Source organism: Castanea sativa, chromosome 1 (assembly GCF_040712315.1).
Source record: "Castanea sativa cultivar Marrone di Chiusa Pesio chromosome 1, ASM4071231v1".
Taxonomy (NCBI): Eukaryota; Viridiplantae; Streptophyta; class Magnoliopsida; order Fagales; family Fagaceae; genus Castanea; species Castanea sativa.
In genome coordinates this window covers 29696987-29720538 of record NC_134013.1, presented here as the reverse complement: position 1 = coordinate 29720538, position 23552 = coordinate 29696987, and the positions used below count along the sequence as shown (strand labels likewise).

The following is a 23552-nucleotide window of genomic DNA, read 5'->3' as shown; positions in this document are numbered from 1 at the left end:
CACAAACCGGGTTCAATTCTTGTTGGCTCATCATCCAAAACCATATTAACTATTATCCAAGCACTAAAGCCTAGCTCTTTGACCCACTCTCTACAAATTTATTGTACTGGGTTCACTGGGCCAAGATCCCTTACATTTTGGGCTTGGTCTGAAAATTGTGTCCCCACAGTTTTCTAAAAAAATTTAATGGAAAACAATCTCCAAAAATAAACCATATTTTTTATGTTGACCAAAGATAATTTTTCTTTTACTCATCTTTTTTTTATTCTACTAAACATTAAAAAATAAAAAAAACTATCTTTACACAAGGTTTTCTATTAAAACAAACGGAGCGTAACATGATATTCTCTTATCATATATATTCTATGACGCTTCTAATATATGATAATAAATTTCATCACGTGAGGAGTTGTAGATTTTTTTTTTTTTTTTTTTTCCCTTAGCATGCTCTTTACACTTTGTACTACCCAAACTACCTGTTATAATTTTTCCGTCGGCACAATGTTATACGCAACACAAAGCTACGGCTTTGCAAGTGCCTTTTGGTAACTGGAAAGAGCAAGCACTGGCACCGTTCTTTTTTTTTTTTTTTTAATATTCCTGTTAAGGGGTAACAATCATGAATCATTATGAAAAGTACTCGTTGGTTTAAATCCTATTTCCTGTGGAGAACAAGAATTTTACAAAAAAAAAAAATACTTAATTGAGAGTTGAAGGCAAGCATTGCCTAATTGATTATTGATGACATAATTTTGATGTAATTTTATTTAATTAGTATTATTTTTGCCATGTGGTTTTTGCTGGTGAAGAACATCAAGAAACATGCCAAAAACATCTATTTTGTGTCATTTGCCAAGTTCTTATCTCCATGAATTTGGCCGCATAGGATATGTTCAGATACTCAGATAACGGCACCAAAGTCGCCTATTACAACTTAATTACTGCACAAATGAAAATCGTGAGTGTCCTCATTGACAATATAACTTACAACCTCGTCGCCGTTGGTAGAATTTAAGCACAAATAATGCTAGATAGGCAATATTTTTCACTCAATATAATACGTTGTTATGGACACGTGAAAGTGATACGATATTAACTTGTGCTCTGAAATGAACAACTTTCAGTCTTGTGTCCCATTTCAAGCATAGGAGGAGAGATTATACACAAATCACAACGTCCTAAGTTAATGGTCATGAAAAACGTTGTAAAAGAAATATTGGGTCTAAACTTATGGTTCATGGAATCCACACGCCACCCGTAGCGTTCACATAAAGCAATGGCCAGCATTTATCGGCGCTAGCAAGAATCAGCAAGCCACATTAATTACGGTCTCTTGGATTGGAGAGTGTAGTTTGTGTAGATGTTTACCTTGGTGACATTTTCAACCTGGATGGGACAGAAATTGAAAATAGCAAATTTCAAACCCTTCAGTTGAAGTTTATATGCCTTGCCTTTGTCGCCCACCTAACAAGTTGTGATGTTTGGCCAATTAGCCAAGAAGATAAAGACTTCTATGCTCTGTTGGATTCAAGCTTGTCGTTTAGTTAGCGTTAACTGCTTCCAAATTATAAGTGAGGTTTTATGCTTTTTAATTATTATTATTTTTTGTCAAAAATAAAATCACATTAATTTCTCTTAAGATTTAATGAAATGAGAATTATGTCAACACTTTTGTAGAAGTAACAATTCCCTCCCTGAGTTTTATTATTATTTATTATATAAATACTAGTGCGTAACTCGTACTTACGCACATGAATGATGAATTGTAGTGGTACTATTGATATTAGTTTGAATTATTAAATATATAGAATATTAGTTTGACCAGAACATTTGGAAGTACTAAAATGAGTTTTCCTTGCAATTTTAATGATATTGGTTACACCAAGTTTCTCATTATACTGCTATTATGTATGTAATTTTGAAAATCACTATTGAACATTACATATACAATATCAACTCACTATCACTGTCCATGAAATTCTACTAAATACAGTACAAAATAAAAGAACAAATTGGTTCAATAGTATCTCCTAAATTGAATGGGGATTGGTGCATGGAATTGTTTAACTCAATTACAGTTTGTTAAGTTCAAAATCTTCACGTGTAAAATATCTAAATAGAAATAGTATAAAAAAAATATACTCATTAGTTCAAGGGAAAAAAATAATAGCAAAATTTAATTTTGACTCTAATCAAATTGTCTCTATGCTTTGATTTTATTAATATATATATATATATAACTAAAGTTTAGAGAAAATTTGATTAGAGCTTACAGTTTTTGCAACTTACTCTACCACCACTAGCCAAGCATTGATGGAACAAGTATCCAAGTAAGGATCCGTGGCAACCCAGGTGGAGGGCTGGAATGAGGCCTTAGTTGCTATAAAAAGGAAGGAGGCTCCCTTAAGAGGGGAGAAAGAAATTGGACAAAAATAAAGATAAAGGGCAATAAGAAGCTTTGTAACCGAGAATTAAGTAATATATGAACTAGTGACCCTCGGACTAATCTGAGGAAGAGATGATGTAGATCTTTGCCTTTCTTATTGGTAATATTTTGTATTTTTAACGACCTAAGAATTTGACTTTTCTCTAAACTCTTTAACGAATTCATTAAAGCCTGAAACGTTGACCTTGGCAACCTACCTCTACAAATTAATTGTATTAGGCCTCCACACATTAGTTACCCACTTAACTTGGATTGGGTTGTAGATTACTGCCCCCTTAAATGGAGTAAATTTGATAGCTCAAGAGAAACATAGGTATTTCACTGAGAAGTAAATAACAAATTAGGACCATTGGTACTTCCAAAGGATTATTTTATTAGTCTATAAAAAAATTACATTTCTTTTCCTCTTATTTTATTTTATCTTTTATTTAATGTGATGAGAATGGCATTTATTTTTAAAACAAAACACCATAAATTAAATAGAGAAAAATTTCTTTGAATGTGGATTCTTGTCAAAAATCAAGATAGATCTTTGAATGTGGATTCTAATGATCTTTGAACCAAAGAAAAAAAAATCCCCCCATATTCCAAGTTTCCAACAGTACTATGCTCTCTTATTCCCCTGGAACAAAATTCATAATCCTTGACTCTTTTTTTACCATCGGTTTCTGCTAATAGTGCAAGCTATATACCCACTTTGGTCTTTGTTCTTGTCTTTGTTTTTTTATTTATTTATTATTTAATGGTTAAGCCTAGAACAGAGTCTGGCAATGGCTCGGGCAGCAACTTGGGGGTGGCGATTCTGGCGAACCAATGAGTTGTTGACTCATTACTGTCAAAGGCCTTGAGGCTTTGGAGAATACAAGCAAAAAGATTTTTTTTTCCTAATCAGATCTGGTATTTTTTTAGTAAAGATTTTTTTTGGGGGGGGGGGGAAGTATTATTAGGAGTTCTTATTTACATGGTAGGGCAGTCCTTATTTACAAATGACTTTTTTGGGGGGTATATTGCTATTTTTTAAATTAATTAATGCTGATTTGGGAATATCTTAAAGTTGGATTTATTTTCTTGTATTTGAAAAAGGTTATGACTTATGAGCTAAGGAATGGATCGGATGTATGTAACTACGTCTATATATTTTACCATTTTCTTTGTGGATTTTTTTTGCACCGATTCTAAATTTTGAGGATACCCAAATAAATCAGAGATTCAGACCTAAGGGGGCAGTATATGTATATTTTACAGATAATTTATGATTTTATTACTTCTTCAATTAGTAGTAAATAGAAATTTAAAAAAGTTACCCCTTGGCTCCCCTAGCTTTTTTATTTATTTAATTTTAAATCAAAGCTTTAAATTAGACTATTTACTATTTTTTAAATCCAAAATTTCACCACGCTAATGCCCTTATATATATATTGGGAAATTACAGTAAACCCACATGTGATTTGACCTATTTTCATTTTGTCTGCCAGTGGTTTAAAACTTAACATTTTGCTCACCTGAGGTTACTTCCATTTAGTTTCTGTTACCCACCTCTATTATCACTGTTATAAAACACATTTTTTAGACGAAAACAAACATAACAAAAATAAAAAATAGGTTTTGAAATTAAAAATAAATGTATATGAACATAACAAATAAAATTCCAAACAACTATAAATCAATGAAATGCCCATAGATTATGGAGAGAGTCCACATATTAAAAAACACAATACACAACACAAGATTTCAGAGAGAGACACACATATCACAACCCAAAAAGTAAGTTCCACCATGGGTTCAGTTTAGTTCAGAAAGAGAGATAATAAAAGCTTGAGTAATGGGTTCAGTGGTCCCGGTGAAGCTTCACGGAGATCCGTGGTGGATCGGTACGGTGGTCCTGGAGATCAATGGTAATGGGATCTAGTTATGATGGTCTCCTCTGCCTCATCTAGTGAAAGTTGCATGTCACTAAGTTCTTTAATAAAGCCTCAATCACAGTAAAGGCAAGATAATATTCTCAGCAACAAATTAAGCCGATTAGAACTCAACACCAAATCAAATCCACAAAGAAAGAAACCAAAGCAGAAAGGGTGGTGATTTAATCTCAAAATAATTATTCCTTTCATCTAGGTTATGAGTTTTTTTTTTTTTTTTTCCTTAAAAAAAACCTTTAACTTTGTGATTTCTACTTTTTTAGATGATACCCAAGCCTAGGTCGAAATAAGGATCCTGGGCCTTATACTTTGTGGTTAGGTGGACTAGGCTTGGTTCACCGCAGCTGTGTTGGGCTAATTACGAACCAAGTTATGCACAAAACATGATTCCTACAACATATACACATTTATACGTACAAAACATATACGTATCGTATGGTTAGGAACAGTAAAGGAATAATAAAAAAGGTAAATAAGGCATCAGGGATCCTCAGATTGATAAATAATATTTCATTATTTTTTGGGTTTTAGTACATTGGATCCTTTCTCCATTGAGATATGTCACAAGGTCCAAATAAGTTCAATGTCACAGACTTAGATAACTCTTTTTTAGTGGCTTGGTTCACCGCAGCTGTGTTGGGCTGATTACGAACCAAGTTATGCACAAAACATGATTCCTACAACATATACACATTTATACGTACAAAACATATACGTATCGTATGGTTAGGAACAGTAAAGGAATAATAAAAAAGGTAAATAAGGCATCAGGGATCCTCAGATTGATAAATAATATTTCATTATTTTTTGGGTTTTAGTACATTGGATCCTTTCTCCACTGAGATATGTCACAAGGTCCAAATAAGTTCAATGTCACAGACTTAGATAACTCTTTTTTAGGTTTCTAAGACTTGTGAGGTTTGAATCCCTTTGAATCTAAGTGTATCCTCTAGTGCCCGTCTCAAGATCCCTCAGAGTGCTTTCCATGTTTTCTTCTTTTTTGAATTCTAAATAAGTTTTTCAAAGGATCTTTTTGACCTAATTCCCTATTGCTGATTGGTTTTTGCTGATGGCTTCACCCCTTTTTATAATACCTTCCTAGGGTTTTTGGTGTACCACTGATTCCTCTCATTTGCTGCTCTCGGTACCAGAACCAATGTTGTGTTAGCAATAGTGGTGGCTGGTCCCTTCCTTATTTTCTCACTATTTTCCTCTTTGAGGTTTCCCCCTAAAAAGTCCCTAGCTAACCTTCATTTTTTAAGAGCTGACTTTCTATCTTCTCTTCTCAAAGCTTCTAGATGCTCTTTTTCATACTCACCTTTTTGGCTGCTTCACCTTTTGTCATTTTCTCTAAATGGGCAGATTTCTTTCTGTCAGGCTAAAAGATCCCCAACCACCTTCCTTCATGGTCCACCTTCTTGTGTTCCTCGAGGTACTAGGCTTCTTTTCATGAAGTGTAGATTTCTAAGTCATCAGCATTTTTCTGAACCATAGACGGCTAATGGGACATGCCTATCTTCGTTCTTTGTGTCCATGAGTATGCTCCCTTGAGCTGTCCTAATCTTAGCTAATCCTTTTTTGCATTTCCTGGGGATCCTAGGTTTTTATGAGTCCCAAGGTGTCTTGGTCCAGTCCCTTTCTCTGCTCCCCAGGAAATTGTCCTCACAAAGGTTAGGTTGAGCTCCCTTTTTCCTTTTTTTTTTTTTTTTTTCTAAGGCCCAAAGTTTGCCCATTCATATGTTTGGGCCTCTTCTTGCTTATTTTAAGTGGGCCTTAGTTAGCGGATTGGACCTTGCCTTTCTTTGAGCCCCCCCCCCCCCTGGGTTCTAGATTTCAATATTGTGATGTTTTGGGCCTCAACACAATACTTGTGATATTTTGGACCTCAACAAACTTCAATTTGGGTTCTCCAAATTTCCTTATATTCCTTACCCAAAAAAAAAGGAGAAAGAACGAAGCAAAATTAGATGAACCCACAACCAAGACCACAAAAAAATGAAACCCACGAAGCAAGAACGAAAGCATCACAGTCCGATCTAGACCTTCAGCATGGATTCCTCACAAAAACAATGGTGTCAATCTGGGCTTAAAGGAAATAATATTCTCTGTTGTGGTCAATCTAGCCTTTCGCTATAGTGGCTAATCGTCCTCCTTAACTCCTTCATCGAAGAGAGAGAGAGAGAGAGAGAGAGAGTAGAGGGATGAGAGAGAGAGATTGTTGTAGCAGAACAAGTGAGAGGAAAGAGAGAGGGAGAGCAGGAAAATATGATATTTATGGTGGTTAACTTAGGTTTGATTTTTTTGGATGTATGTTATTCGTGTTTATGAATTGTGAAAGACCAATACCACATTTTAATATTGTTTTTGTTTTGTTTTTTTCTTGTTTTGGGAGGAGAGATACATAAAATGCAAGTAAAAATACTTATTTATCCATCTTTTTTAACAAAGGTGGGTAACAAATACTAAATGGAAGTAACCTCAGGTGGACAAAGTGTTAAATTTTAAATCACGGGTAGGTAATGTTAAAATGGGTTAAACCATAAGTGGGTTTACTGTAATTTTTCCTTTTTTTTTTTGGCAAGAAAACATACTAAGAGCTTTTATTAAGGACGAATGTTCAAATCAGCTTGTAGTGCAATTTTAATATCTAGTGATATTTCTGCCATCCAGACTAACATGTAGTGATAAAAAATATGCAACAACATTACCTTGTCGACGTACTTAAGAAAATTGAATACTCTTCCTCAAAAAAAAAAAAAAAAAAAAATTTGAATACTAGTAAAAAAAAGAGGCAAGGTACTTTTAATGTCTTCAATAATGTGGCCGCACTGTGCAAGAGAACTAATGCTACTCTGAAGTGGTTGATTAGGACTTTTGAATCACCTTCTAAAACCACACAATCTAGACCCTCACGTGCGATTTCAAGTGCCCTTCTTGCTGATAAGGCCTCTACTTCCAAAACATTGAAAGGTAATGCCATTTGTTGAAACAAAGAGGCCATGATGAGTCCATCTTCATTTCGTATTGCTAATATTTACTAGGGGTGTGCGCGGTTCGGTCGGCTCGGTATTTTTTTAAATTTGTTACCGAACCGATAGGGATCGGTTTTGTAATAATTAAAACCGATGCATACCGATTATGGTCGGTTTTCCAATCTATAGCGGTGCGGTTTGAGCGGTGCAGTTTAATCGGTTTGGTCGGTTTGATTTGAAACATTAACAAAAAAAAAAGTTTGTTCACATATCTGTTCACCCATAATGATCCAAAGACATTTTTTTTTTTTAACTGAGAAAAATACATAGACATATTAAAGTAAGAGCCTAGGTGGGACTAAAGTCAAACACAAACACAGTCATTTATTTTATGCCTATGATACACAGTACTCACAACCATTGTTATGGATACCGTTTCGGACCCTGTTTCGGTTTGTCCAATAAAATTAAATATTTTAGATGCAAATTTCGGCGTCCGTTTAAAGTGTTTCGGGTTCCTAAAAATAAATAAATAAATATATATATATATATATATATATATATATATTCTTATACAACATAAAATTAGCAATTCAAAGAAGTAAATAACTAAATATCAAATAATACAAATTATTTAGTCTCAAGTCTTAACATCAAAAAAATGTATTACGTATTTTTATTTTTATTTAGTTAAATAATAATACAAGTTAATGAAATAAATATTAAAAAAATGCTTAATTAACTTATCAGAATCATCATATTAGTTTTTTTTTTTCTTATTCTTCTCTCTTTTTTTAGATTTACTCTTTTTTTTCCCCCTGAATAACCCACTAGTGCTATATTCATCATTGAAATTGTGTGAAACTTAGGCTACCTATCACGTGTGCCATACAAATCCCAATAATATAATTAAAAAAATAGATAAAAGCACTTGAAGTAACAGATTGTTGAATAAAAAAGTAATAAAATTGTTAAATATCTTCTCCCATTTATTACCTTACCTACCCAACAACCCATTCTGCATGTTTTAAGGTCAAAATCTGGTCTCTCTCAAAACTTTAAAGAACAATGGAGAACTGACCGAAACAGCACTACTGGGTCTGGGATCGGTTCGGTATCGGTGTAGATCGGTTTTGCCTTCTTTGATCCGATGACTACACCGCACCGGCGTTGGAACGTGCTTCGCCCTCCGAACGCCGGCCTCGGCTCATTCGGTCGGCGCCGGTGTCGGGACGGTGTCGTCGGCGCCGGTCGGTTGGGTCGGCTCCGGTATTCATTTGCTCACCCCTAGTATTTACCATCCCATACACAGGTCGTGTTACTTAACCCGATTGGCTCTCCTAGCTTGGCCACATATTACTGTTATGATTTTTTTTTTTGGGGGGCTAAGGTTATGATTTAAAAAAAAAAAAACCACTTTTATTACTTTAGCTAAATTGTAAAAAAATCCACTTTTATGATTAGCATCAGTCTCAATACAATTTTAGCTAAATTGATAAAAAAAAAAAAAATCCACTTTTATTACTTTAGCTAAATTGTAGAAAAATCCACTTTTATGATTAGCATCAGTCTCAATACAATTTTAGCTAAATTGATAACAAAAAAATCCACTTTTATTACTTTAGCTAATGTATGTTTTACAGTAGATGCATTAGCCTCAATACTTTATTACCATTTTATTATTGTACGGCACACGGCAAAGGGACATTTTCTCGGGCCCAAACTTGAAGAGGTCCATAAGGCAGTACCTTGCCTCCAGGCCCACCATTTCCAATGGTTAACCCTCAAGCGGCCCAAAAACGTGTGCCCATCATTTAGGAATTCGGTGAACGGCAAGACGGTCTCGGCAATTAGTGGGTACATTGATGATGCTCGATCATACCTCAATTGGCCAGGAGTGCCTTGGGGGACTTCGCTGCCGAGCAGATTTCGACGGCTAGCACCAACCCCAATGTCACAGCTCCTATTCCCAACAAAGCATAATTTTGTCAAGAATAATCAACTTGGGTCCCACTCACACGAGTGGTATCAGAGGACAGTCATAACCCAATCCACTATCTACTAGCTATAAATAGATGAAGAGAAGGAGGAAAAAAGGTTGGACGTTGGTGAGATAAGATAGAGAGAATAGTCGAGCCTATGAGAGAGAGAGAGAGAGAGAGAGAGAGCGAGAGAGAAGTTTGCTTCTGTATTATACTTTAACGAGCCTGCCTAAGTACTACCCATTGTAGGATACCCAAAACCCACTAAACAAGTAAATTGTGAGCTCAAACACTAAGCCCAACCTTCTGTGGAAAATTGGGCTTGTACAATTAACATTTTTTTTTTTCACTCAAATCAAGTTTTTAAATTAAGAAAAGGATAAAAATCATTTAAAATCTCAATAGATAAAAAAATATAATCAAATGATCAGTTACATTATTTTTTTTTTTTTATAATGATCAATTATTTTGCTTAACCAAAAAAATACGTTACACTATATTATATATATATATATATATATATATATTATAGTTTAATAATAGTTTTCATTTTCTCAAAAAGAATAAAATAATTTTCATAAATTATGATGTTATGTACTATAATATATTTATCATCTTAATAAGAAAAAAAGATTACAGAGAACTTATAGCTTGTTTGGATGGACAGGGAATAAAAGGGAGTAAAGTAGAGGGAGGGAGAGTAAGTTAAATTACCTTATTTGGATTTTTTAAGGGATGAGGGAGAGGGTTTGGAGGGGTTCTAATTATTTCTAACCCCTCATTTTTAATTTCTCCAAATTGGAGAGATTTGGAGGGAGAATAGAACATAGAAATACTTGACAAAATGAATTATTAAATTTACCCTTACTATATTAACAAAATTACAAACTATGAAAAATGCTAATTATTCCCCTCTCTCTCACTTAATTTTAAAAACATTTAAACAAGATGGTGGTCTTGGAGGATAACCATTCTCCTCTACTCTCTTCCTCACGACTCTTCTCCCCTTTACTGTTATCTTCCTCCAAATTTCCAAACATCGCATTAGAGAAGTCATATCTATGGGTGTGGCCACCTAGGGATTCTACCTTAGTTGTGAAAAATTAAAGGTCAACCATACATGTGTTCCATGGTATCTTGGAGGTTGGAGCAAATCAGCATGGAGAGAGAGAGAGAGAGAGAGAGAGAGAGAGAGTTAAAACAATAAAATATTTAAAAAAAAACACAAAAGTGTAACTTTGGCGTGAAAAGTGTCTCACCATATGTGGCGCGGCGGTGTTACTCACTTAATATTTTGTACCAATTTGGTGAGATTGATATGTGAGTTTTTAGCTATATATTTACTAAAATATTAAAATACCTACACTTATGTGAATACTCTTATGCTTGATTTTGTTGCTATAGTGCTTTTTTTTAGAGAAATTGAAGCATCTTTAAAGGGCTATAAATAACCTGAAGAGGGTATTCTGCTCATGGAAATAACTCATAAGCAAGCCCCTGATTCTTAAAAACATTATAAGGAAACATCTCTTTGGATTTACATTGGCATGAGAGCTAGATGAAATCCTTTATATGTTCTCTGAATTAGGAATTAGGTTTTCTTTTCTCAAAAGTAAAATTCATTTTAACTCAAAAAGTAAAATTCATTTCTTATGTGGCTGAATTTGCGGGGCCGGGGGGGACTAGGTTGGTCTAGTGGGCTGTAAACTTTCTCCAACCAATGGGCTTCATTTCCTCTTAATAGTGTTGTGGGCCGAAAACCCACTATATGCCTGTTTTCAACGTATAACATTTTCAAATAAATTGTATCTGTTCATCCTAGATATATTGGGTCATATCATCATATGTACATTTCTATAGTTCCATGACAACCCGGAACTATAAATCTTTGTACCCAACACTGTTTTTGAGATTAATGTACAAAATCAGTTCTATCATTTAAGATGAATGTTAAAATTTTTTAAAAATTAATATGTTGGTTGGGAAAAGCATTACAAATAAATAAGAACTAATGTGCTAATTTTACTTATCAGTAATCAACCCACTATTTTGTTAATTTCGATACTAATTCCAAATGGTTGAATTTTGTAAATTAATTTTTTTAATTGTTACAATAATAATATTAATAAATTTATAAGATAATGCTTCCTTTTTTTATTTTATATTTTATATTTGAGAGAGAGTTTCAACCTATAACGTTTACTCCTGATGATAGCTCTTTGTTATCAAACCAAGACACTAATCGATTTTTTGTGTAGGCAGGAATTGAATTCTAAATCTTTTATTCAACCATAAGATCTTTTACCATAAGATAATGCTTCCTTTTAATGTATTGAACAATATAGGAGCCGAACACATGGTTAATGGCTATCGACACAAGTTAAAGCCAATTTATAATATAAAATAAATACATATCTTTTTATATTTTACCCATGTTATATTTACCCCCTTAAAAAACAATTTTTTTAATAATTGATATCATACATACGTAGATATCATTATTTGGATTTTCTAAATAAGGTGTGCTCAAAAATACCAAAAATTACAAAACACCAAGAAAGTTTGGTTAAGCTACAAAACTCTTGCAATCAGGCTCAAAGAATAACACAACAAAAGTAGAAATCATTTATTTGAGTTTTGTAATTAAGATAAAACCAAAGATCTTGTAATAAATAATTGATAACTAGTTACACATGCAATCCTAAAAGAATTTTTAACTTTTAACTTTATGAGAATGCAATCCTAAAAGTTAAAAGCTAAAAAGAAGAAGAAGAAGATCAAATAAAAGCAGAAACTATAGTTCCACTATGAATGAAAATCCTATACAATATGAGCAAAACATAATGCATCCAAAACAAAACAACATTCACATTTGGAGGGAACACATCACAGATTTGATTTGTGAAACGCATCCAATTGGAAAGACATATGGCGGGAAAATGTCCTTATAGTCCTCGCTCATATATAAAACCCTAAACTCTCATTTCTCTCTCTTCAATCTTCACAAATCTCTCTCGCTCTCTCTCTCTCTCAAACCCACTTCCTTTGCTTCGATCTCATCGAACTCTGTGTGTGTGCAATAGAATCTCTCAGTCACAAACGTTAGGTATTTTTCTTCAAAACCTGAATTTTTCCCTCTTTCTTCGAATCTAGGGTTTCCTTTTTTCTAGGGAAAAGACACAATCCACCCATTTTTCAACAATTTCTTTCACTAACATTCATATTTTGTTTGTTTTCAGCGAATTTCAGGTACGTGGTGATAGCGTGGTGAAGAAAATGGCTGGTGAGCTTGACGATGAAGCTGAGCAGACCGTTTCTATCCAAGAGTACCTCAAGGGCGTTGAAGAACAAGAACTGGTCAGCTTCGTTTCCATTCATAAATTTTAGTTTTTTTTAGAATATTTATTTTATAACCTGTATGTATGATTTATGCACTTGTTGGTTGCTATGAAATCTGAGGAAAATCTATTCAATTAGGGTGCTGGATTTTATGTTTTACGTTTGTTAGGGTTACTTTGCAATTGTGATGTCTAATTTAAGATAAAAATAGATGCTTGTTTGAGTGGAATAGTTGTTGTTCTAGAATGAAAGTTATGAAAAATGGAAAATCTTATAGGGGCCTGTTTGGCTGGTAAGATTTTTGATTCTTGAGAATTTAAGATTCCCGTGAGTTTAAACTCCGGTCTGTTTGAATTCCTGAGAAATTAGGTATTAAGTGTTCATTCGGTCCTAGCTTAAAGATAGGTGTCACCCCTATTGATGGAAAAAATGGGGGATATTTGCTTGAGATAGTTTGGTCATGTTTAGTGCAGAGTGATTAATGTACTAGTGAGAGAGTGAATCGGTTGAAGTTGAGTGAACCAAAAAAAATAAGGAGGAAGAGTGAAAGTAATATTAGTTGAAGTAGTCAAAAAAAAAAAAGAAAAAAAAAAGATATCAATTAAGGAACTGAAAGAGAGTATGAATTTGTAGAAAATAGAACTGCGGAAAAGAATACACTGAGCCTGACTAATCTGTTAAAGATCCATAGTTGACCTAAAAAAATTTAGGATTAAGGCTTGGTTGTTGTTGTTGTTGTTGTTGTAGTGTTCATTAGGTCCTAAGAATCTAGTTTTAGAAATACCAAGATTTTAATGTAAGTTTATTGGGGAGAATGGGGAGAAAGCAACCCATGTGGACATCATGATAGGTGATGCTTGATAAGGAGTGTTAAGATGCGATTTGTAAAATTCTAATTTAGTGCACAATGCAAAAAATTAAAATTATCAAGTGGAACTTCAAATCTTGAGAGCATATCACATGCAATGTGGTAATATGAAATTCCTGCACTGTCTGATTTGGTCCAACCAAAATTAGCCAATTCAATTAAAAATTCATGTCATGCCCTCCCTAGGAATCACAGTTGCGGCTCCAGGGCCGCCGCACCCACACCTGACATGCATGGACGCGCCGTGCGGCTGTTGATGCGGCTGCACGCGCATCCGTGGTGAGTCCCTTTTTTTTCTTTTCGGATTCGTGCTGAAACGGGCCGATTCGGGCTGAATTGGCCGGTATCAGCCGGAACGGGCTTTGAATCAGGCCGAAATTCGTGTTTAAAAAAAAGGTTGTGTTAATGATGATAGTCTCATCTTAAAGTTATTCTGCCCCTTTTAAAGTGTGAACAAAGAAGGTGAAAAAAAAAAAAAAAAACAGGGGCAAGATGAAGCAGACGATTTTACTTGTGAAAGGAAGATGAAGAAGAAGGGAAGTAGATAGACCCATGGTAAAGATGTTAGAAAGAAAGGCTGGAAGAAACTAGAAAGAAAAGAGAGACAAAGGTTACAAATTTAAGTAAACAAAATGAGTAGGTGGGGATGTCAGGACGTGGGTCCTTTTCACGTGGGTGCATCTAGGAATTAGGAAAATGTAATTAGTTGGATTGTTTAGAATTACCTAATATGTGAGTCTTATTTACAAAAGAACCATGGTAAATGTTTTTCATTTTTAAAGTAAAAATCTTATTTTTATATATATTTTTAAAATTATATTTATGTGTGTGTGTATATATATATATATATATATATGTACGGTCATTGGCCCATTGCCAGTAGGCCCAAGTGTGGGGTGATTGGGTAATAGCCCCACGATGGGCCCAATTTATGCTGCTCGGCAGATTGGGCTGTGGAGTGTATCATCTTTGGGGGCAAGCCATGCTCGGGTCCATTTCGGTATTTCGGTAATGCCTTGGGGATATCGCTGCTGAGCAGCATTCAGCGTCTATTGTGAGTCCCAAGAATGGAGTTTCTATTCCCAAAGTGTGGCCCCTCACGTCAGGAATAATCCTAATGGGCCCCACCTGCACGAAAACATTAAGAATAATCATTGTCAATCCACCAACGAAAGGCTATAAATAGGGAAAAAACAGAAGGAAGAGGGGTTGGACATTGGAAGGAGTTAAAGGACAAAAAGAGAGAGCAAGTAAGGGAACATAGAAGTAAGAGTGCTCGGTCAGGGTAATCGGTCATCTTTGTGGGCCATAATCTTCATCTTAAGGCACTACACATTGTAGGATATTAGAAAGACCCACAAAAACAAGTAAGTTGTGAGCCCTATTACAAGGTTGGCCCAATAATGCCCAATAACCGACAATTGGGAGCGCACAATATATATATATATATATATATATATATATATATATATATATCTATCTATCTATCTATCTATCTATTTGCTATGTAATCCCTAAATTCATCTCAAATTTTGTCAATATACACTGTATTGTCTACTATTGCTCTTAAATGAGTATATGTTTACCATTATATGAAAAGATATGCTTAGCATTATATAGAAAATAAAAATAAAAATAAATTTAATAATTTATTAATAAATGTATCCTGCCGCACCCGTACCCTAATTTTTCAAAAATTGCTGAGTCGCCACACCGCACCCACACTCACACCCGAACTCGAATCCGCACCAGTACTTCCTAGCGTCCTCCTAATCCAAAAGTAATCAAACTGTCTCTTTATCCTCAGTCATCTCAAACAAGTTTGCTTTTTCTGTGGATGCCTTCAACCTTGTTTGTGATGTGTGGTTTGTGTTGTCTGACCTGAGGAAAATTCAGTGTGTGATTGAAATTGATAAGCCAAGCATTAAACTAAACATTTCACCACATCTTGAGGTGAAATTAAATTTTTTGGTGCTCATGTGGTGGACATGAGCCCAAGAGTTCACTTATCATTGCCAGAAAGATATCAAAGAAGTGTTAATACCACATCATTTATTGCCTCACTGGTAAGAATAAGCTAGTATAAAAGACCATTTATATCCAAGAAATCCCACAAATATATGTCTTTTACTCTGAAAGATATATTGTGCTGCTTATGCAAGCTAAAACTAGCTCATTTTGCATTTGCAAGTCAATTGCAACATCTATTCAATTTCAGTCTTGCACAGTATTTTCTCGGTTTAGACAACACCTAGGAAGCATAAGAAGAATCTAATACCCTTTCACAAAAAAAAGAGAGCATTCATTCTCTGAATAGTAATATTGCATTTGAAAATTTAATAAATATCTTTATTCTTGATTTTTATTCTAATTACCAAACATCCTTTAATAGTCAATGATTGCTTTATTATCTATTATTACTCTTAGTTTGATATATATATATATATATATATATATTTAACATTATATGAAAATAAATGATTAATTATATATAGAAATATGAATAAAAATATGTTTAAAACTTATCAAAAAAGAATAAAAATATATTTAAGAATTATTTAATAGATGTATTTTGCTGTACCTGTGTCCTATTTTCTCAAAAATTGCCATGTCGCCTTCATACCTGTACCTGTACCTGTATCCATTTCTGTGTCCGTTCTTCTCAGAACAACACTTACTACACATCACAGAGAACAGCAACAGTGGTTAATAACTGAGTCCTCGTGCTCTTCACATCACATTCTCAAAAGTACGCTGATTACATTCCCTCCATATGGTCCACATTAAACACAACGGAACCAAATTCCATATATTTGAAGAGTGTTTACCCATTTAGCTTCTCCAAACAAACATAAGATCAATCACTCTCTGTTAAAACCCGATGAATCCAGAAGGATCAAAAAACAAAGCTCCATAGCTCATAGGCCATTGTGCAATGAATCAAAAGATGCTCAATCGTCTCCGCACTACACTGACACATGCAATACCAGCTTACTAAAGAATAGACTCTCTTCATAAGTTTCTCACAAGTAAGGATCTTCTCCCAAACTGCTGTCCAAATGAAAAAAGATGCCCTTTGAGGGGCCTTCACACGCCAAATTTCTTTCCAGAGGAATGAAATAGAAGTGGAACCCCTCTAGGCATTGTAGAAATAATGAATATCAAACTCCCCACTCTTCTTCGACCTCTACCTCACCTGATCACCATCCTTTCTCAGGGGAATATATGAGCCTAGACGATGGAGAAAAGAAGCCACCATATCTTGTAGAACCTATTGTTAGATTATCAATTTATAGAAGCTTGATGTAAGACGTATTGTTGGATTAATTAATTTACAAAAGCTTGTTGTAAAACTTATTGTTAGATTAATTAATTTATAAAAGCTTTTTGTAAAACCATTTGTTAGAATAATGGATAGATCCTAAACCATGTTAAGCCTATTTTGAAATCAAGTAATAGACCTAAATTCTTCATGCAACACATGTCAAAAACACTCGATTATACTGTTTCAATACATTTATATGTATATAGGCAAAAATACCCACGGCCACTATTTAGCAAAAAAATTAGCAATCTATCACTGTTTTGGAAATATGTAGAGATTTACCACTTTGTTGAAGCTTGAGCTCCAAAAACTCGAGTTCTTTGAAAAAATATACTTTGAAAAATTTTGAAAATTTTTCCATGGTAATCGAGTTCCATAAACTCGAGTACCATGGAAAACTTAATTTCGCCAAACTCAAGTACCCAAAAAGTGGTAGATCCTTATATATTTCCAAAACAGTGGAAGATTGCAATATAGTTTGCAAAAAGGTGCTATTTGGCTATTTTCGCCTATATATATATATATTGATTTATGTTCGATATGTATAATAACTATATTTAGAATTTGGCGCCTCCCTTTTTATCGGGCTAGTTTCTTTTTGTTTCCTCATGCCTCGAGTGATACAAGGCTTTGGAGTGTTAAGGTTGCCTTTTGCCTTTGAATACCTTGCGCTGAGGTGGATGTGACATAATTTTTGAACTGAGGTGGCTAATTTTGGTTGGACCAAGTAAGACACATTGTAGGGATTGTGTTTTACCAAATTACAGGTGATATGTTCCTTTAGAATCCAATAAATTGTGGAAATCGAAATATCCCAAGACTTTCAAACTGCCAATATTAGCAAACTGAAGTTCCATACAACCATAATTTTGGTAACCCCCACAAATTTAAAATTTTCTCCCTAGACTCCTACCAGCTGACTACTGCCTAATTGAAATTATAAGGTATTGTTTTGTTAGCATTTTAAAGAAGCACCTTACTCTTAGGTCCTACTGCTAAAAAATTGTTTTCTTGTGGGTTAATAAGAAAGTCTCTGTCAAATTATGTGGCTCATTATCTTGACCCTCATTTTCGAAAGGTAGGTTGTTAAATTAATCTGCTGGCTTAACTCTTGCGACTAAGAAAATCTAATTATTCAATAATGGTTGCAAATGTAATAGCAATCATATGGTTCCTATTTGTTTAAATAATCAATTCCTGGTGGCTAATTTAGTTCCTGTTTGGATATAAGTAGATTAATTGTTTTGCATCCCAGCGGAAGAGAAGGTAGATTCTGTTATTGGAAGAATCAGAAGTACTTGGAAAATTAACCAAACAATATCCTTGCCTCTTAACTCCATTTTCTTAATTGCTTAACCATTTTGCTTCATCATTATTCAAAAATAGACTGTTACTTATTTGGTGGCTTCTGCTGGCAGTGTCTACTTGGAAGCTCAGAGGTTGACAAAATGCATTAATATAGCCCTCTAAACCACTTGAATGTAAAATGCAATAATAGCTTACCATTCTTCATGAGAGTTTCATTGTTCACGCTCATATTTTTTTTCCTTCTATATCCCTTTCGTTTTTTTGGATTTGATTGCTCTGATACCTTCAGATATAATATTTGCAAAGCATACATATAATTTGGCCCAGTGAAGTACATTTAGTTTCTTATCAGTACAGTCCTCATGTTTAACTCATTCTAGTTCATTAAGGAAACACTAAATTTCATGCTGGGCCTCAAAGCCCTTCATGCTGGGATAGTGAAGTTCATCTAATTTAGCCAAGTCATTGTCTCATCTCCTACCGTCTGTCCTAACCACACTTTTCCCTTATATTGTAAAGGAGTGCTGGCTTTTGATTGATGTCATTAATATATTGTACCTGTACATTTTGTAGGGATTAAATTAATGGGTGTTTTTTATTTCATTATTTATTGACTTATAGGAAGCGGACCTAGTTTTGGGGGGTGATGAGGGCAAGGAATGTACTTATACTAATGGTTATATGAAGAGGCAGGCAATTTTTTCATGCCTGACTTGTACCCCAGATGGAAATGCTGGAGTTTGCACAGCTTGCTCCTTGTCTTGCCATGATGGCCATGAGGTATTCTTCAGTACTCTTAAGAGTAGAGGATTTTATTTTGACTAATGTTAAGTACATAACTAGTAGCTATGCATTGTTTAATGACAACTTTTTTATTTTTATTTTTATTTCTGAATTGTACCAATGATTTTTATTGTGAATGAGAATGCATCACTATAATGGCAAAGCAAAATTAGATGTTCAATACATGAGGGTAGAGGGATCCTTTTTTTTTGTTATTTATTTCTTTTTGATTCTTTTGAAGAGTCGATGTTTCTAAGATGTGAGTTGGTTTTGATGGGATCAAGTTTCATGAGTTTTTCCTGTGGTGGTGGGGGTGGGAGATGTTCACTGCATGGTCTTAATTGGCCTCAGCAAAAGAAAGGGGTCATAGTTGTGTCTTTTCTTTATGTATGTTTGTTCTATTATGTTCTTATGGATTAAGATCTTCCAGAGTTTGAGGGTAACTCTATTGTGGTGTTCTTAAATTCTATCCATTTAGTCATGTTTGGATTGGATTTTGTCACTTCATTAATAGTTAATTTGATAACTAAAAAGTGTTATGAATTTTGTCCAACTTACATTTCAAACCACCATTTTTTTGTTTTTTGTTTTGTTTTTTTGGCTTTGGATCCTTTGAATATGGTCTTGAGAATGAGTTTATGGTCTTTTTGGGTTAAGTTGGTGGCCTGGATGGATATCAAAATTAATATGCTATCAGATAATTGGATGGATCATGGAAGTGACATCTTTTATGCTAGGACATCATGTAAACTGAATATATTTTACTTTCTTAATTCTGTAAAATTTTTTCTTGAACGATACTAACCTTATCTGTTGTCTTTTGTACATGCAATCTAATGATGCCTTTTGTTGTTCTACTGTAACAAGATTGTAGAGCTGTGGACCAAGAGAAACTTTAGGTGCGACTGTGGAAATTCAAAATTTGGGGAGTTCTTCTGCAAGATTTTCCCAAACAAAGACATAGAGAATGCTGAGAATTCATATAATCATAATTTCAAAGGTTCATATTGCACATGCAGTCGCCCCTATCCTGATCCTGATGTAGAAGAACAAGTAGAGATGATACAGTGCTGTATATGTGAGGACTGGTTTCATGAGGAGCATCTTGGTCTTGAGCCTTCTGGCGAGGTTGCTAGCTTGTGCTTTCACTATGGCTCTCAATTCTTTCTCTGTCTTTGTTTTATGTTCTTCTAACTTTATGCAAATCATATTATGGTTTTGCAAACAATTGGTCATAGCAAGATTCTGATAGTAGCGTTCAAATGATGCAAGGCCTTCTGATTCTTGCTGTCAAATTGAGTAGCCAATTTTTACATGTACATAATTATATAACATTGATGGTAGGGTTAGAAAAATTGATGAGTCACTTCATTGTCCTGTTATATACACATCTGTTTGCTTATGCTTACTGGGAAACAACTGTGAGCCAATCCATGTTTATGGGGCTTGCCATCTATCATAGTGGTAATTTTGTTGAACAATGATGTTTCTGGGGTTACTCTGCCTGTAGATGTCCCTTTGGTATTGCCCTCACCCCACCCTATTATACTGGAAAAAGAGACGTTCATCAATTAAACTTAACACTGATAAAAGGAAATATTTTTTAGCGTATTGATGTTGTATTCTAGCATACATAGACCCTGCAGAATACTGTTCTTTTGGTTTAAATTACCGTGTATCTACTATAGTTGCATGTCTTGTCTTGGAATGTGTCTGAAATTAATGCATAGGCTATGCCTTGTTCTTAATGTTGGAGGCTCTTGCCTTGTTGTGTGTAGTTTTCCCTGAGACCATGAATTTGTCTTATGTTTTTGCTACTTGCCTGAAGAAAAGACACAATTAACATAATGAAAACATTACCATCTGCAATTCTGTTCCATGTTGAACACTTCATTTCATATACACTTGTTTGCTGAAATTGAAACTGAAACTAACAATGTAAAAAGAGTTTAATTTTAATGTCTCTTGCATTGTGGATGAGGTATCTGCATACTGTTCATTATTGTGTCTGCTTAGTTCAACCCCATTCAACTTCTTTTCCCATTTAAGTTAAATTTTTGTTAAAAGATGTCCATTCTTGACTTCTCTTTCTAAATCACTCTTTGAGTCTATCTTCTACATTTTAAAGAGAAGCTACGGCTGAGAACTTGTGCTCCCCTTCTCCTGAAGGCCCCCACATACCCCCCCCCCCCCCAAAAAAAATAAAAAGAAAAGAAAAAAAACTCAAACATCATCTAGGTGCTTCTCTAATTTTGTGGTAGCATGTTTTCCACTTCCTCCAATTGTCATTGTTTAGTTGTTTGGTGCTTCACCCATCTTTCTGCCATACCATAGGTTCCAAGAGATGATGAAGGAGAACCTCTGTATGAAGATTTTATATGTAAGGCCTGCTCAGCCAGCTTTTTTTTTCTGGGACTGTATCCTCAATCCATTTGGGCAGCAGGGAGGCAGGGTGATGCTACTGTTGATACTAATAAGGATAAGAATGTGGTGGAAGATACATCTTCAGCTGGTGGATCTGGAAAACTAGATAATGATGTCAATGCTCATAATAATCCTAAAATGGATCAAGCTAATGTCTCTGATGGGAACAGTTTGTTTGTTGGAGAAAGTTCTCAGAAGATTGTGGTTTCAGATCCTTGCGTAAAAGATGCCAGTCCACATGCATCTACTTGTGTTCTTGGAGTTAACTTGGGGGTTGATTCTCCTGCTTTAGAGAGTAAACCACTGTTTCTTTCCAAAAACTGGCGGGATGTACTCTGCAGATGCGAAAAATGCATAGTTCTTTACAATCAGAAGCATATTGCGTTTCTGCTTGACAAGGAGGACTCAATTGCAGAGTATGAGCAAATGGCAACACAGAAGAGGAAGGAAAAGTTGCAGCAACAGGAGGGTGCTGAGCTAAGTTTATTCAATAAACTTGGTCATATAGAGAAAATGGAGATTTTAAGTGGCATTGCAGATATGAAGGATGAAATTCGTACTTTCCTGGTATGTTTTTGTTTGTCTTTTTAATGACTCATTTACTGGTTTTATAAAGCAGAAGGAAGAAAGAAAGGGTTTGGCTGGCTTTTTCTTTGTTACATTTTTTAGTGTACTATGCTCACATAAATTTTTATATGCATTTTCCTTTCTTTTTTTCCCTGTTTCAGGAGTCCTTTGATTCATCAAAGCCAATCACAGCTGATGATGTCCACCAGGTCTTTGATAATCTTGCAAAGAAGCGCCGGCGTGTAGAGTGAATATTTTGTTGAGTCTTAACCTTAGTGGCATGCATGTGTAAACTGAAAATTTCCTAGTTGACTATGGAGCTGTTCTAAATTAGAATGCTGGCATGCATGACATGGTTTTAGGTTGTTCTAAATTAGAATGCTTGTGCTGGCATGAACCAGTTTGCTTTGTAGAATTATGTGTTTATGCACTGTAATCTTAATTGGGGCTTTTCTTATAAAATGATCCTAGTGCAAATATTCTGAAGACAATTGGATCCTGCATGATGTGCTGCAATTTATGAGTGCAAGGTCCGATCTTTGGTCACTTGCCACTGGCAGAAGAAAGAAATATACAAAACTTAAATGCATGCACGTGTTTCCTGTGTGGGAGGAGTGATTATATAATACTTGGGAGTACAATAAATGTCTACTCTTTTTCACGTAATAGTGGGTTCCTCTAAGTAAATTTGTAGTAGGACTAACCATTCATGCGAGATGAGAGTACAATTTACTGTATTTCTGGAGCATTCTATAATTTTCTATTGCAATGCATTGTCCTAAATGTTTTTCTTCAGTTCTCATCTGTGTATCTCTTTTGTTTCGGTGAAATATGTTGGAAGATTCAACGAGTTGTAGGTTGGAAGATTCAACGAGTTGTAGGGAAGGTATAATTCCCTGCCTCAAAAATCTTTTCCTTAACTTTGGTTTGGGGTTAGCATTTCTTGTAGGGCTGTAAACGAGACAAGCTTTGTTGAGTAGTATATGTTTAAGCTTGGCTCGTTTTTTGAAAAATCAAAAGCTTGAGCTTGGCTTGAGCTTGTGACAAGACTAAAAATAGTGTTTGAGCTTAAGCTTGTTGAAAAGCCAAAAAGCTTGAGCTTAGCTTGGTTTGGCTTGGCTAATTAGTCAAGTTAAACTTAAGCTTAATATCAAGCTCATGTTAAGTTTTTGAGCTTGAGATCTAAAAAAATTACATTATTAAATGCTTAAATTTCTAGAAAAAAGAAGAAGAAAATAGTATACTCATTTTATCATGTATCTAGTTTTACTTATGACTAACCATTATTTAAATTAATAATTTACATAATTAAATTTATTCATTTACCATTCTTTGTTTATAGCTTTAGCAGTTGTTTAAAATATAATTTTTACATTCATATTAGATGGTGAAGTACTAGAAAAATACCTGTTTGTAACCATTATAAATGAGAAAATACTAACATATTTCATAACTTTACTTTAGATAATTGATAGGAAATGATCATATGTGGTCTATTTAATTAATTAATTATTTTTAAATGTAATTATAGTCTAAAGTAGTTTTTGATCAGTTAAAAGGGAAGGAAAAAATTAAGGTAATATAGATAGTGGTCTCATGTTGGCCATATCATTATTAAA

At 34.4% G+C, this 23552-nt stretch overlaps 1 protein-coding gene across 1 annotated transcript; it reads left to right on the top strand.

Annotated features, from left to right (window-relative positions):
- The first annotated feature begins 12098 nt into the window (after window positions 1-12098).
- On the top strand, window positions 12099-22424 carry LOC142622230 (uncharacterized). Its single transcript, XM_075795672.1, has 6 exons — window positions 12099-12425; window positions 12559-12676; window positions 18781-18939; window positions 19810-20070; window positions 21277-21933; window positions 22095-22424. Exons 2-6 carry the CDS (start codon window positions 12596-12598, stop codon window positions 22182-22184), a joined length of 1248 nt encoding a protein of 415 aa, XP_075651787.1. The 5' UTR covers window positions 12099-12425; window positions 12559-12595; the 3' UTR covers window positions 22185-22424.
- The last annotated feature ends 1128 nt before the right edge of the window (window positions 22425-23552 follow it).